This window comes from Artemia franciscana, chromosome 17 (genome assembly GCF_032884065.1).
Source record: "Artemia franciscana chromosome 17, ASM3288406v1, whole genome shotgun sequence".
Classification (NCBI taxonomy): domain Eukaryota; kingdom Metazoa; phylum Arthropoda; class Branchiopoda; order Anostraca; family Artemiidae; genus Artemia; species Artemia franciscana.
Window position 1 is genome coordinate 2,753,382 of NC_088879.1, and position 15,351 is coordinate 2,768,732.

The following is a 15,351-nucleotide window of genomic DNA, read 5'->3' on the forward strand; positions in this document are numbered from 1 at the left end:
ATACAGACAATTCAACACAATATAAAACATCTTTATTAGGAGAACTTGAAGAGTGATGGATATAACTAATAAACGATACTATTAGAACGTTAGGAATTTTGCTAATACTGCAAAGAAAACGGCTATAAAAATCTTCCATTATATAGTATATTAAAAATACTAAATAGTAATGACATTTTTCAAAACTTTTCAAAATCAAAATATACTGAACTAATGGATCTTTTTCTCAACCGGAGGAAAGATACCACACAGGGGCCAAAAAGATAATATCTGGACCATAGTAAGCGTTATAAAGGCGGCCTAGTGTACGTATGCAATTGTTGGGATCAATTGTGAATATAATCGCTTTAAAGATATATCTTGCCATTTCAATATTCTGCTTTTGTAGTATAACGTTGAAATCAAGGAAAAGTTCTCATCACAGTATGACTATAATAGTTATCGGGCACATCATACACAGTAAGGAAATTTTGAGTACAGATTTCTTTCCTAAATCCTCGCATAACAGATAATGAATATATGTTTTGTTTTCACTCATAAATCTCTCAAGAGCGATCATATATGGAAAGTAGTTCAATAAGCTATGGCGCTATTTCAATCATGTTCACTATTACTCATTTTGTTTATGCAGTTTATTACATGAATTATCCGTAATTTAGTCTGTTCTATTTTTTTTTATCCAAAGAGATTGTAAATATTAAGGCATTACTGGGAGTTTCGCCATCTACTTAAATTTTTTATTAATCTATTCAAACTAACGGATAGTTTGACTACCAAGGTAGAAAAAACTAGTTTCTGTATCGTGTTGGTTGATTTTACAGTTGGTTTACACTTTTGGAGTTTCTTTCAAATTTTCCATCTGGTCATTTTAGTTTTTTGCTCAAATTATTCAAGTGGGCTTTTAATAAGGCTTTGATTATAGAGAGCAGCAGTGAGAAATTGGACGGCTTTCACCTATATTTGTTATTGTTTGAGGAAATTCCAGCTAAATAGGTAAGATAATAAGATAGTGTTTAAATTTTAATTGTTTCCTTTCAGAGCTGCCTCGTCTAAAAATGGAAATCCTATCATGAATGAGTTGTGTGTTTGTGGGGGGGGGGGCAATTTAAAAAATGATTGATTTCAGGGGGTTTAAAACGTTATAGAAAATTTAAAGTTATTATAGAAAATGATACAAAGAACAAAAGATTAAGAGGGGGGAGGGGCTTTTGCCCAAAGAAATATTTTTATTTTAGAACAGCTCACACCCAAGTAATATTCAATAGGGGGAGGGAGCGTTCAATACTACAGATAAGTAACCTACGCTATTGAGCGCACTGATTGAATCTTCTTTTTATTAAGGAAAAGTATTCGCGGTTGGGTTTATGTAATTGATCTGTAGCTTTTCTCTTTACTAAATTTAATAGCCTGAAGTTATAATTTCTCCTTAAAGCTGTTCTGATGACTTTTTACGAGTTTTTTTTTGTCTGTTGGCCTGGAACAGTCAGAAATGTTTGGTCTGAACGTTTTAGATCGATCTTAAAAAAATCAGTGAATTTTCCGAGTAATTGAACAATGATGTATCTCAGAAATAGACCTACGTTTTGATTTAGAATTTCATCCTGAATCCAGATACAACTTTATGTTTTCACCGTAAATGACTATGCATCCCTTCTAAAGATCAATATACATCCTGAAATGTATATATGTACTGATGTTCAATCGTTTATATGTACCATTAAATAAAGTTGAAGAACATAGTGACATATGGAATCCATTGCATTTATACAATTCTGGCAATATATTTGATCATTAGGGTTTGGGAGTAAATTTTATGTGCGAAAAAAATGAATTTTATTTTTGGATTCAGGCTTAAATTTGAATTCTGAGGATATGTCTTAGTTACTGTCAATATACACTTGATCAGAAAATTTACCAAAGAATTTGGTTCAATTGAAATGCTTTTTTTCAAAACTTTTTAGTAAATTAGGGCTCCCTTGACCCTATAGATTTAGAATCTTACTTTCAGGCTTTTAAAGGAATTTTCGATCTTTTCAAACGACCCAATAATAGCCATATTTCTTTCTTAATCCGCATCCCTATCCCCAAATACGATATTACGAGTCCCCTTGCCTGGTCAAAATACTCCCTGAAAGTTTTAACGCAATCTCACAGGTTGTTCCCGTGATGTTAAAAGTACGCTAAATCTTGAGAACCTTGTTGATTATCCTGTCTCTAGGCTTACCTCTCTACTTCACCGTGAATAGATACGAAGCTCCACTTTGGCTATTAGTTTGAAAGCTTTTAGCCGAATTGGAGACAAAAATTTTTGCCTCTATACGCATTCCTGCTAAAGGTGAGACATGAAGCCACTTGTCTCCTCCCTTCCCCCAATACTGCTGGAGTTCAAGCTTAATCTCTACCTGCTGTTGCTAAAATAAAAAAATAAAATAAAAAACAAATCAAAAGTACAAAAAAATAAAGGCTCCTTAAGTAATTTAAATTTGTATAGAAATATGGAATAAAAATTCTGAAAATGCTAATACACATGAAACATGTTTAAGAGGCCTTTGATATAGCTATTTTTAGAATACAAATATATAAAATATTAGCACAGTTGTACCATCTTCACTTTGGATTTGGGTATTATCAATAGAGAACAAGCCACAAGCGAATAACAAAACAGCCTCCTTGAAAGAACTGAATAAACTATTTGAGAGTTTTCTGTATTTAATTTAAAACTACTTTTCTCCAAAAAAGTTATAACCTAAGACGATTAGAAAAAATCTTACAATAATTCAAACTTAAAAATGACCAGCAATTACCATCAATGAATTAATGAAACCAAAAAAAATAAAAATAAAAATAGATAATCATCTCAATCAAAAGACTAACAGATACTGATATGGATGATCAAACTAACCCTAAAACGAGAGGAAGTTAAAATGAATTAAACTTAAAATTAATATAAATTATTATATAGGAAAGCAGAGCTACTACCCTCCCCCCTCGTTACTTAACCTTCGAAAGTCAATTGCGTCATTGGAATTTTATTGAAAACTACATCTATTGTGAACCATGTTGCTTAATTTTTCTAAAACAGGACAAAAAATAAAATGAAACCATCATAATAGTCAAAATATCTCTAAAGAACTAAGAAAAATATTTATTCCATTTTTTAAGTGACGCAATAACTTCTAAAAGGTTAATACCAAAAGAGGTTCTGGCCCTCAGAAGGCAAGAGGGGTTTTAACACTTTTCCTATTTTTGATAGTTCCAGCTCCCTTTGAGTTTTCTTTATTTATTAACAGTGGTACATGTTCGTTTTATGCTTAAAACTATTTGCACATAATTTTTGCTCATGTTTAGTTTAATGTAGCTCCTAACTGTTCTCTGAAAAGCTATGAATGAATGAATGAACTTTATTACCCGAAAAGTATAAAAAACACACAGTACGGAGTATTGTAAATAAATATAAATAAATAAACAAAAACAAATACGATAAACAGCGAAGAAAAACAAAATTCAAACTAACAAAAGACAATATGGACTAATCAACCAGTATCTATATGGAAAAAAGGCTGCAGAGGGTCATAAACGTGAATAAAGTTGACAGTCTTTTTACATAAATCATCACTGGAAGACCAAATCCGAGAAGGCACATCTACTAAACCAAATCGAGCAATTATTTTTTTGTTTCGGTGCCATCTAGGAAGCCGGATGAGGAATTTGCAATATCTGAAATAAGCCGTACGTAGAGAATGTCGATCTTTCTTACGAAACAGATGAGCCATGCCTGATAAAAACAAAAGCACAGGGGCGCAATAAGCGTTGTAAATCATTCACAAACCGTTACGGTTGTAACGGCTTTTGTTTGGGGATATTTTTCCGTAAGCGACGCGTAGGTTTTTCACGGCTTGATTCACTAGGGATGAACAGGTAGCGGAAAGTGTTGGGCCGAAACACAGACCAAGCCAACTAACTAAAGAAGTACATGGTAGAACTGCAGTCCCAGTAACGAATGGAGCGACCGCATAAGGGCTATTAAAACAAATAAACTCGCATTTAGACGCATTAACTGACAGTCCAATCTTAGATAGTTCATTGGTTAATATAGTAAAATTAGAAAGCAATCCACGGCGAGTCCGGGCAACAAGAATAACGTCATCTGCATATGCAATAGAAGACAAACCAGTATTACCGTAAAAAACAGAACTTCTAAGGGGACGCAGGCACGATGCAAGCACGCATTTGAATATACTAGGAGACAATACGGCACCTTGCCGAACTCCCTTATTAATTTTTACTGGTTCAGATATTTGGCCATTCCAGGTAACTTGAATTTTAGACTTTGAATACCAAGAAGACAATAAACTTAGTACGGAAGGACCTGAAGACGCAAGGGAAAATAGAGCCTGAGAGTGCACAATATTGTCGAAAGCTCCAGAAATATCAACAGTAAGACAGTATAAAGACATTTTAGCTTTTACGGCATCTTTCATGAGTCGGCTTAAAACATGATGTGCATGGGAGCAACCGAAACTTTTCCGAAAACCAAATTGAAAAGGCGTAAAATCACAATTCGACTCAATTTCTGGTAGTAACAAATGTTCAAGCAACTTACTTAAAGAACACGATACTGTAATGGGACGATAATTTACACATGACGTCGGGTCCTTGCCTCGCTTTTGAGTAGACATTACACGGTCACAAAGGAAACTATCAGGAACAAGCGACTATGCTAAGCAAGACTGGAAAAATATTTGTAGATGGTTAAGTAGAGCAGGACAATCATAAGCAAAAAATTGGTAAGAAAGGCCGTCACTATCAAGGCTATTTGAACGCTTAATTTTTCTTAAAGCCCGGCGAATTTCAGATATTGCTACAGACTGGACATGAGCCTGCAGGAGACGGTATGGTAAAAGCGGTTTAAGCAACTTATAACAAAAAGACTGAAGAAAACTGTTAAATACACTGAACACACGCTTATAATGATCAACAAAATTAACTAGCTGGAGACAAGATAGGGTAGATGGGGAACATTTCTCACTATTAATAACCTTATTCCAGGAGGCCTTATCGGTGGGGCCTGGCCATGCATTCAAGCGTGCCCTCTTCAAACTGGCCTTATATTCAAGTTTACACTTTTGTTTCACAGAGAAAACAGCTCCGGAAGATGGTCGGTCACATGATATCCACATACGTAGCCAAAATTTGGCTTTTTGCTTAGCACGTTTTACTTCAGGATCAACGTTCCAATTAGGCTTTCTTGTACCAATCCTAACTTTATCCACAGGCACTGCAGCTTTGGAAGCTGATTTAAGGCAATGGACGATTTGACAATAATAGAAATTTACGTCAACTGTACTTGAAGGCGAGGAAACTGACGTTTGCGGCAGGTGATATGGCACTTTTATGGTCGAGAGTAAAGCAGTTAGCGTAGCAAGGTATAGTGGGACATTAGCACTATCCCAATTCAACTTCGTATGCCACTTCGGCTGAGCCGAAAGTATTTTGCCAGATAGCTCACAGGACAAATTACAGCTAAGAATAAGGTGATCGTCGTCAATCTGGTCCGATCACGTGATCAAGGTTCGATTTTGAACAGCCTCTGTTATGAATATACGTGAATGGGAGGCTCTTAACTGCGACGTGATATATGCTAGGAAGGGATTCTAGCAAGAGGATTGATCTATTGGAGGTACCAAGAATGTCACAGTTAAGGTCACCAGCTAAAACCCAATTTAGGTCTTTCAAACGTAGACTTTCGAGTAGAGACTTTAAACTGGAGCAACATTTAGCGAAAGATGTGAACGATGCTATAGAACGTCGATCGCAAGGTAAGTAAACGTTTATAAAGGCGGTACTGTCACATTGAATAGCTAAGATGTTATCATCACAATGAATCACAGAGGGCTTTGATGGGGAACTTTTGCTATTTTCATAGCAAAAGTTCTTTAAAATTTATTTTTCTGCGCTTTTAATTGACATTGTCCTATTCTCTGGTTAAGGAAAGGCGTTTTTTTTTCTGTATTGTCTTTAAGAATTTAGGTTTGAGCTGACTTTACATCATGGACAAAAATTATATTTCAGATAGATGGGCATCGAATTAAACGGCCTTCGTGATTCAGGGGTCATTCTTAAAGACTTGGAAAAAAATTTGAACTTTAGTGTAAAAAGCGAGGTATTGACGTGGTGGGAAACCCCTTATATACGTAATAAAAATATAAGAATATAGAAGTTTGTTATGTAATTTAATTCGTAAGTTCCGTATATTTATCAGAAACAAAAACGTTCATAAATAAAATTAAAAGTTCTAGTGGCCTTTTCAAGTAACCAAAAAAATTGTAGGGCAACTAGGCCCCCTCTCTCGCCCCTTCTTTTCTCAAAATCGTCCGATCAAGACTCTATGAAAGCCCTTTAGCTAAAAAATAAAATTAATCTGTAAATTTCATTTTAATTATTCATGTACGATGAGCCAAAATCAAAATATGCAGTAATTCAAAAATATTCAAAAACTAAATTAAAAAAAACAAGTTTTTTAACTGAAAGTAAGGAGTGACATTAAAACTTAGAACGAACTGAAATTATTCCGTATACGAGAGGTGGTGTCCCCTCTTCAACACCCCACTCTTTACGCTATTTTTTAAAGTAGAACTGTGACAAAAAAGTTTTCTGTTGTTCTAATTAAACGACCCTTTTGATCAGGAGTCATTCTTGAAGAATTGGAACAAAATTCAAGCTTTAGTATATAAGTGCGAGGCGTTGAGGAGGAGACAGCCTCTTTCATGTACGGAGTAATTTCTGTTCGTTTTAAGTTTTATTGTCGATCCTTACTTTCAGTTAAAAACAATTTTTTTTATTTAATGAAATGAAAGGAGTGACTCATGCTAGTAGTGACCAAAAGCGTTAAGACAATGAGTTTCGATAACAATATTTACATCACAAGAATTGACTTTTCATGATGATTCTAAATACATAAAATTAATTTAGGTTAACAAATTAATTTAGGTTATAAAGTTAAGAGACTGAGAAAATTTAGCCCATTTCCAAAAAGAGAGAAAACCCCTATTAATAAGAAACATAGCCTTTCTAGAATTAACGAAGCTTAAAGTCAGAATTTAATGAGTCAAGGTCTGCCCTTATAAGAGAGAGATTCGAATTAGTAAGCAGGACATTATCTGCGTAACCAATTCACCTGAGATTTCAAAGGTTAATATAAAAACCACTGATTGTCCTGGTTGCAATAATGTTTAACGTGCCAGAATTCAGCATTCCACCTTATGTGGCAGTCTTATGTTATTTATGTAGTAGTCTAATGAGGCAATATGGCTGGTGTACCCTAGTATGACTGTACCCCTAGTATGTACTAGGTGTACTTCACCCCTAGTATGTACTTCAATTGTACCCCTAGTATGACTGTGGCTATACTAGCATGAAATCAGTATAACCAAACCGGATGTAACAGAAACACTAAGCAGACACAGCAACACTTTAAAACCTAAAGTTTACGTTAAATTATTAGATTGAGTTTAGTAAATTTCCCTACTTCCTCACCTACAGAACTTTACTGAAGAAGTTAATTCAGTAATTTGCATATTTAAAAGCTGATAGTGAGATTAGGCACTCTACTGTTCATGGTGTACATAGTGTCAAAGGAACTATTAATCTCAACTTTTCCTCCAATTTCTCCTAGATATGGTTTAGAACTAGAAACGGTTTAAAAACTTCTCTTAGACAACGGTTTCAATTAAAAAAAGAAATACTCGACATCTATTCACTTCCCCTCCGATAATTGCTATGCCATCTGTACTTACGGTTTTGATTGTACTGGATCTCATGTAATGTTAAGCCACGTGCCACCTATTATTAAAAATGGAGGAGAGCAAAGATAGCAAGCTTGTGGGATGCTAGATTATATTATTTCTTGCTCAATGTGCCGCATTACTGGATCGCCTCTGGCTAAGATTTCTGGATTTAACTATGAGCACAATTCAGACTGTTGGAGATCAAGCTTGGTGACTTGGCTTTCCTGAAGGTCACAAATTTGCCTTGTTGGCCTGTCAGACTGCTTAGGGAATTAGTTCCTAGGGAGAAGTTCCTTGTCTTTTCTTACAGGGGCTACGAAAATCCCAAATGCAATAAAAGACAGCTCGCTTAATTTTCAAACTAATACAGGTGTCCGAGGCTCCACTAAACACCAAGACATAAAAAAAGCCATGGCTATGCTTACAAGTGATCCTGTGGATATACTTACAAGTATATCCACGACATAAAAAATAAAATGTAACACTGCATGAAAACCACATCTTCTGGTTTATAGCAGTCCGGATCACTGCCCAAAACAATTTAAAACCAAGACAATACCAGTCTCTTAAATATAAACTAAAATCACGCTTAGGACTTTTTGCAATCATGATAGGGTAAGTATTTTCCCACTGATCACATTTATTATAATGATAACGGGAGCTTAGCTAACCTCTATTGTGAGAGTCACAAACATCTTCAAGACGAAAATTACAGTCTTTAATTAGTACTGTGTATCTTCTATGCAATTTACATGGATCGCATAATCTAAACTTTTCGTTACGGTCATGAATAATAACACAATTCTCACAGGGTGACCAGCCGCTCAATGTATACAAACATAATAATACAATGTTTTAGGAATGATATTAAGTTTCATTTTTCCAGAAAATTTGAGGAGATGTAAAACTAAGGTAAATAATGCTATGTGTGTCCAGATCTTCAAATAGCGTATGTTTTTGAAAATTGTTGAAAAATTGCTCGAACATATAAACAGTAGGCTAAGTCAGCCTATGGACTCTTATAGAAAAAAAAACACCGAAAAGATTAAAAAAAAAATTAAGAAGACTATGTCAACAAAAAACGAACAAAAATTAACTTATAAAACTTTTTTACCGAAATCAGTTTTTCAAAGAAAAGTAAAGAGGTATATTAAACCAAAAATAAGCAGAAACGAAGTCAAATAATTTTTCTAGTAGTGAAAATACCGCAAATCGCCATCAATAAATATGTGAAACCCAATATGAACATAAATCACAACCAAGTCAAACTCAAAACGAGCCGAAACTGAGATGAGTAGGGCTGTCCCACCCATGTCTTGTCGAGACCAAAACATAATTTTCATTCCACTGAAAACAAAGTACATTTTAAATGTTTTCATTCTTTTGTTTTGATAAATCCAAAATTAATACGATTTAAAGAATAAATATCAGCATATGTATATTAAACTGTCAAATCAAATTCTTTTGTTTTTTGGTTTTTTTTTAGTAGTCTTAGCTATGATGATTTTTTTTTTTTTCATATTTTCTTAGCGAAATTATGAAAAATAGAAACATTCAGCTTGAAACAAAGATTGTTTTCTTTAAATTGAAAATATGATCTGGTCTTCAAAAGGCGTGGGGGGCATCGGCCCAAATTATATTAATTTCTGCTCGTTTTGAGTTTGATTTGGCTATTTATTGTAATTTCTGTTTATTTTGGGTTCCATTTATTTATTGATGGTGATTTGTGGTAGTTTCACGTTTGAAAAATTATTTGATTTTTTAATGCTCAATTTTGGTTTAATGAAGCTCTTTAATTGTCTATGGAAAACGTATTCAGTGGAAAAAGTTTTTTTTTTCACTTATATGCCTGAAAAGGCAAACACAAAAAAGATAACAGAAAAATTGAACATCCATTACAAGAAAGTACAATAATTTTGGATTTTTAACGAAAAGGACGTTTTTTGCGTTTTTATTTCATTTTCCCCTTTTTTCAGGAAAATATAAATTTATCTTAGGTATAGGTTTAGTACCCCTTACTACCTACACGCCTGGTAATCAGTTGTCATTTTAGAAAATGCCAACGTGAGGAATGGAGAATCTAAGAGTGTAATTCTCTTGTTTTTGTTATTTCTAGTTTAAAAGGAGGTTAGCCAAATGTACAGTTATTACCTGGTACGCATGAATTAGTGACTACTGTTGGATTAATGCAGTATGTGGTATACTGCTGCACTGGATGTTTTGATTGGATTTTCCGAAGCCTTGGAAATCAAATTTGTAGGAAATTTTTTTCCAAATTTCCATGAAATTTCCTTGAGACCAACTTAGATGATTATTTTGAAAACTGTAGTTAAGACTAAGCGTGTATTTCCCAAGGGATAATAGCAAACCTCTCATTACAGAAATATTTTTGATAGAAAAGGAATCAGATTTCCTTTAAGCGGGATAAGATAACATCCAAGATTAGAGGAAACGTCAGGGAGGGGATGCAAGACATGTGACATGGATCTTCTCCTTAAAAAAAATATACACATCACGAGCAAAAAGTAATTTGAACTTATTGACCCTTCCACAACAAATATTAAAGAGTACACTTTTAGATGGGTGATTATCGGAATAAGTTCAACCTAGAGACCGTGATGATTAGACGGACGGTAGCTCCTGCCACCTTTTGGATAACCGTGAGTATGGTCGAAACGGACCCTAATGCAAAAATCAAGGTTTTTCAAATCACCAAGTAAAGAACTACGTTAAAACTTTAAACACTCAGCTATTTTCTTGCTTATAGGAGCCCCCCTCCTTTTTAAAGACCCCCTTTGCACTAAATTTTACCTTGGGAATTATTGAGTCCATAATTTTTAATAATTCAAAACTTATTATCTGCCTTTGTGTTTTTATTTTTCTTAGGGAGGAGGGGCAACGAATTCCTTTGCACCCTTCTATAGGTCTTTATGACCTAATTAAAAATTTCAATATGTCTTAAGCTTCTGTACCTAAAACTTTGTTTGCCAACCTTTACCTCATGCTGGAATCAACTCCTCCTCCTCTGGAATTTCGTACTTCCTCTAGAATCAACAAGTGTATTGATTCATCCCACGCCTAAAATCATCAAAGTTACTATAGAAACAGTTCTTTACTTATGGAGAATTTAAACGTGTATTCCTTTTAGAGAATGCAGGCAGTGAACATCCTTTGCTGTTTGTTTGTTTTCGAACCAGGCTTGGCCGATCTGAGTTCTAAGTGGAATAATATTAGAAGCCGATTTGAAAAGCCCCCGCCATTGTGGTTTATGCCAACGAGTCTCCAGAGAGAGGTAATTCATGCTTATACTCTGTATTTTTAGAAAAAAGGAAACTTACAAAAGTTGGAGGTATTTACATCTTATAACTACCTCAATCAAGTTCTTGGTCTGACAGGACCGGTTTCTTCCTGTATTAAATAAAAAAAAAACAAATAACTTTTGTCAACTAAAAGTAAGGAGTAACATTAGATCTCGAAACGAACAGAAATTATTACGTATATGAGTTACGTATATGGTAATATAAATTATTATGTATATTGCGTATTATTACGTATATGCTGGGAAATCATAGAAAATTCCTTTCCATGAAAAGTTTCTCCATCGTAAGATCCTCCCCCACAACCCCCTTCAACCGAAACCTCTCCTCCCCAAGAGAACCCCGCCCCTAAAAATGTCTGTGTACTTCCCAATGAGAAATACCATAGGCAGTAAGGGCAAAGTTCATAACTTGCAGCCCTTCCCCCGGGCACGGTCGGGGTGGGGGATTAAGTCATCGTCAAAAATAGTCATTATGTTTTTTGACTATGCTGAACAAAATGGCCATCTCAAATTTTGATCGGTGACTTTGGGAGATAAATGAGCATAGGAGAGGGCCTAGTTGGCCTCCAATATTCTGTTAACTTAAAAATGACATTAGAACTTTTAATTTCCGTTGAAAGAGCCCTCTCGCGATACTTTAAGACCCCTATTTTGATTTGATCACGCCTTGGAATAAAAAAAAAACAACATTAAAACAAATAAACGCGCATTCGTGATCTTTCTCCTGGCAAAAAATACGAATTTCACATTTTTGCAAATAAGATCTTGAAATCACTACAGTAGGGTTCTCTGATACTCTGAATCTGATGGTGTGATTTTCATTAGATTATATGACTTTTAGGGGACGTTTCCCCCCTTTTTCAAAAGTAAGAAAATTTTCTGAGGTAACTTTTGATTGGTAAATCTAAACTTAACCGTACTTAAATACTTGAAATTAGCATAAGAATTCGATTCTTTTGATGTGTCTGTTTGTATCAAAATTCAGTTTTTTAGAGTTTCGGTTACTATTGAGCCAGGTCGCTCCTTACTTACAGTTCGTTACCACGCACTGTTTTATTTCACTATGTGCTTGGTGATATTCAGCTTAGTGCGAGAGAGTGTATATACAGTAAAATGTAGGTAGGTATTCGAAGGTAAGTAGGTAGGTAAGGCCATTCGAAGATAGGGGTTTAAAAGTGCTAGTGTCATTTATAGTTTAGTCTCTGGCGACTTCATTAAAATACAGAAAATTTTATGTTTAATATAATTAATTTACAATGCAATAGGATAAAGTTGAAAGCCTAATGTAAGTGATATGTAATTCGCATTTTTTATTTCCAAGAATTATTTGAAATCCAAACCTAGTCTATTCAAAGTAAGCCTATATCAACTTGGTAATATCTGTGCAGGTTAATTAGACTTAGTGACTTCAAGCTGCTAGACCTCCTGGAACCAAGACTCTTTACTTTCCCATTTATTTTGAGGTAACCAAAAAGACAAGTATTTGACATTTTTGGTTTAGACAAAATTGCCAAACACTATATGGCTTTGGCTATTTCTTCCGGTACTAGCGCCTGTTTCTTTTTTATGTAAGTTCCCATGCTTTTTACTCTATTTTTAAATCAGGGTTGCCACTCCTTTGAATTTCTCTCAAGATTGCGAGATTTTAGTCCTGGGTTTATGATCTTAGGAAAAAATGACTGTATCTTGGAAAAGGGCTTAATTTTATATTAGTGATAATTTTTACGGTTTGCTTTTTATCTATTTTAGTTGTTATTTTTTACGGTTCTTTTTATTTTTGCAGTGACGATGGTTGAGTGGAGGTCATGACCCAGATATTTACTCTGCATTTCTATTCTCATTGGCTGTAAATATCCTCGTTTTTTCTTTTCTAGTTTTTTCTTATCTTGCTATGCTCAGCCAATGTTGTCTCAGAAATTATTTGAAACAATTATAGCCCCCTTTTATGTATTTTAAGGAAGTTAGGGGAAATATTTGTTGCCTGCCATTTTAAGATGAAGCTAATAAATGGCTGAAACGCACGAGGACCTACAAGTTGTTGCTAATGAAGTTCTTTAAGTAACTAGCTCTTTTGAAATGACCTTTAATGCATCCAAAACTAAGGCTATGTGCTGTTCACGAAACACGCAGGATATAATTAAGCCAGACCTGAACTTGACTGAGTGATTATTCCCTGGGTCAAAGAGTTCCCTTAACTTGGCAGTCTAATCACCAGTGACAACAGCCACTCAAAATATATAAAAAGACGGCTCGCCCTCGCTAGTTCCAGTTTCAAAGCCCTTATACCAATATGGTGGAGCAAGGATTTGTCTCTACGACTTAAGACACGAGTTTTTGATACTATGATTATTCAAAACGGCCCAATATGGACGTTGAAGGTCGTTGATCAGTGTCAACCTGCAGTGTTTGAAACAAAGCATTGCACACCACATTGCTAGGATTACATACCCTGATTGAATCCCAATGTTGAACTCCCTCGGCGCCTTAAAATCCAATCAACTATTACCATAGAGATCAAACCCCAGCAACTTTGATGGCTCGGTCACATCAATCGGATGAATCAGGTCCTTCTCCCAAAAATCATCGTTGAAGGCCGAAGTCACGGTTCTCACCCTCGTAGTCGTCCCCGAAAGAGGTGGAAGGAAAACTTTGCTCCTCATCGCCTTTGCGATTTTCTTCTTCTATCAGAGGACCGCTTGGGATACAGAAGGCATATCCACACCATTTCGAAGAAAGAGGCCCAAGACGACCTTAAAAGACGGACGGGACTTAAGTCAGTACGTCAGGTCAATAACAGATAATTAATTATATTTAAATTCCCGATTATAGATATTTATATAATTTTAGATAAATAATTCATTAAATTAATAAATATTATGTATATTATAGATATATAATAATATTGTATATATATATATATATATATATATATATATATATATATATATATGTATATATATATATATATATATATATATATATATATATATATATATATATATATATATATATATATATATATATATATATATATATATGTATATATATATATATATATATATATATATATATATATATATATATATATATATATATATATATATATATATACAATATTATTATATAATATATATATATATAATAAATTATTATTAAAGATATTATAGATATTATAATATGTATTATAGATATTATAGATAATTAACAATAATTGAATTCCCGGACATATTTGGTGCAACTTGATGCTTATCTTTCAATAGGAAATAGGAGGGAATTTTTTCTCGCTCGAACACTTATGGGGATTACCATCATTAAAGAAAAAAATAAAACAAGCATAAAGTGCATAGTATCAAAAATCACTTTTCTAATAAATATTTATGGCTTGGCCAAAATTTGGTTATATCCTATATTAGTAACCCCAGAGAAAGAAACTTGTTAATAAAATAAAAGTAGCACTATTAGATTCCTTATTTTATTCTCTTTCCAAATATTATATATGTGTTAGTAACAATTCAACAACCCTTCCAACTGAGGTTTTAACGTCTGTATACTGCAGCTATGTTAGACCTTCTCTTGAGTATGCATGCCTTGCTTGGCATCCGGGATTGACAAAGGATCAAACAGATAGACTTGAGACGATACAAAAAAGAGCTGTAAAAACTATACTTGGACAAAACTACTCAACTTACGAGGATGCACTGAAACAACTCAATTTGGACTCACTTGATAGTCGTAGACATGGCTTAACATATAGATTTGGACTAAATTGTTTGAATTCCCTAACTCATTGTCGTCTACTACCCATGCTTGAGAGCCCCTCAACTGAAGGACCAGTTACTAGACTCCGACAAATAAAAAAGAATTGTCCACAGTTACTTACTTGCTCAGCCTACAGTACTGAGAGATATCGCAAATAATTTGTTCCATATTTTACCCGTCATTTTAATAATGTTGACACGACTAATATTTAATGTTTGATTAATATGTGCTTGATTAATATAATGTTTGTTTAAATTTCCCTGTGAGTGTTTTTGAAGGTATAAATTATTTTTGTCATGATATGCTAATGCTAGCTCCGGCTATTGTAGTGAATAAATATATTCTATTCTATTGTCTGAGAAATAGCACTAAATAATATAATTCTTCGTCGTTTTTATCTTGCGATGTAATGTCTTTTTTGAGAAATGGTTTATTGTATTGTCGACGCAGGGAAACCCTGGTTGTCTGAGTGATTACAATTGAATT

General features: G+C 34.1%; 1 protein-coding gene across 1 annotated transcript in view; it reads left to right on the forward strand.

Moving 5' to 3' along the window:
• Window positions 1-714: 714 nt before the first annotated feature.
• LOC136037685 (peptidyl-alpha-hydroxyglycine alpha-amidating lyase 2-like) overlaps window positions 715-15,351 on the forward strand; it is a 39,809-nt gene continuing 25,172 nt past the window's right edge. Inside the window, exons 1-2 of the mRNA XM_065720437.1 lie at window positions 715-778; window positions 10,936-11,079. Coding sequence (XP_065576509.1) covers window positions 10,939-11,079 — 141 coding nt within the window. The 5' untranslated portion in view covers window positions 715-778; window positions 10,936-10,938. The remainder of the gene's footprint in view (window positions 779-10,935; window positions 11,080-15,351) is intronic.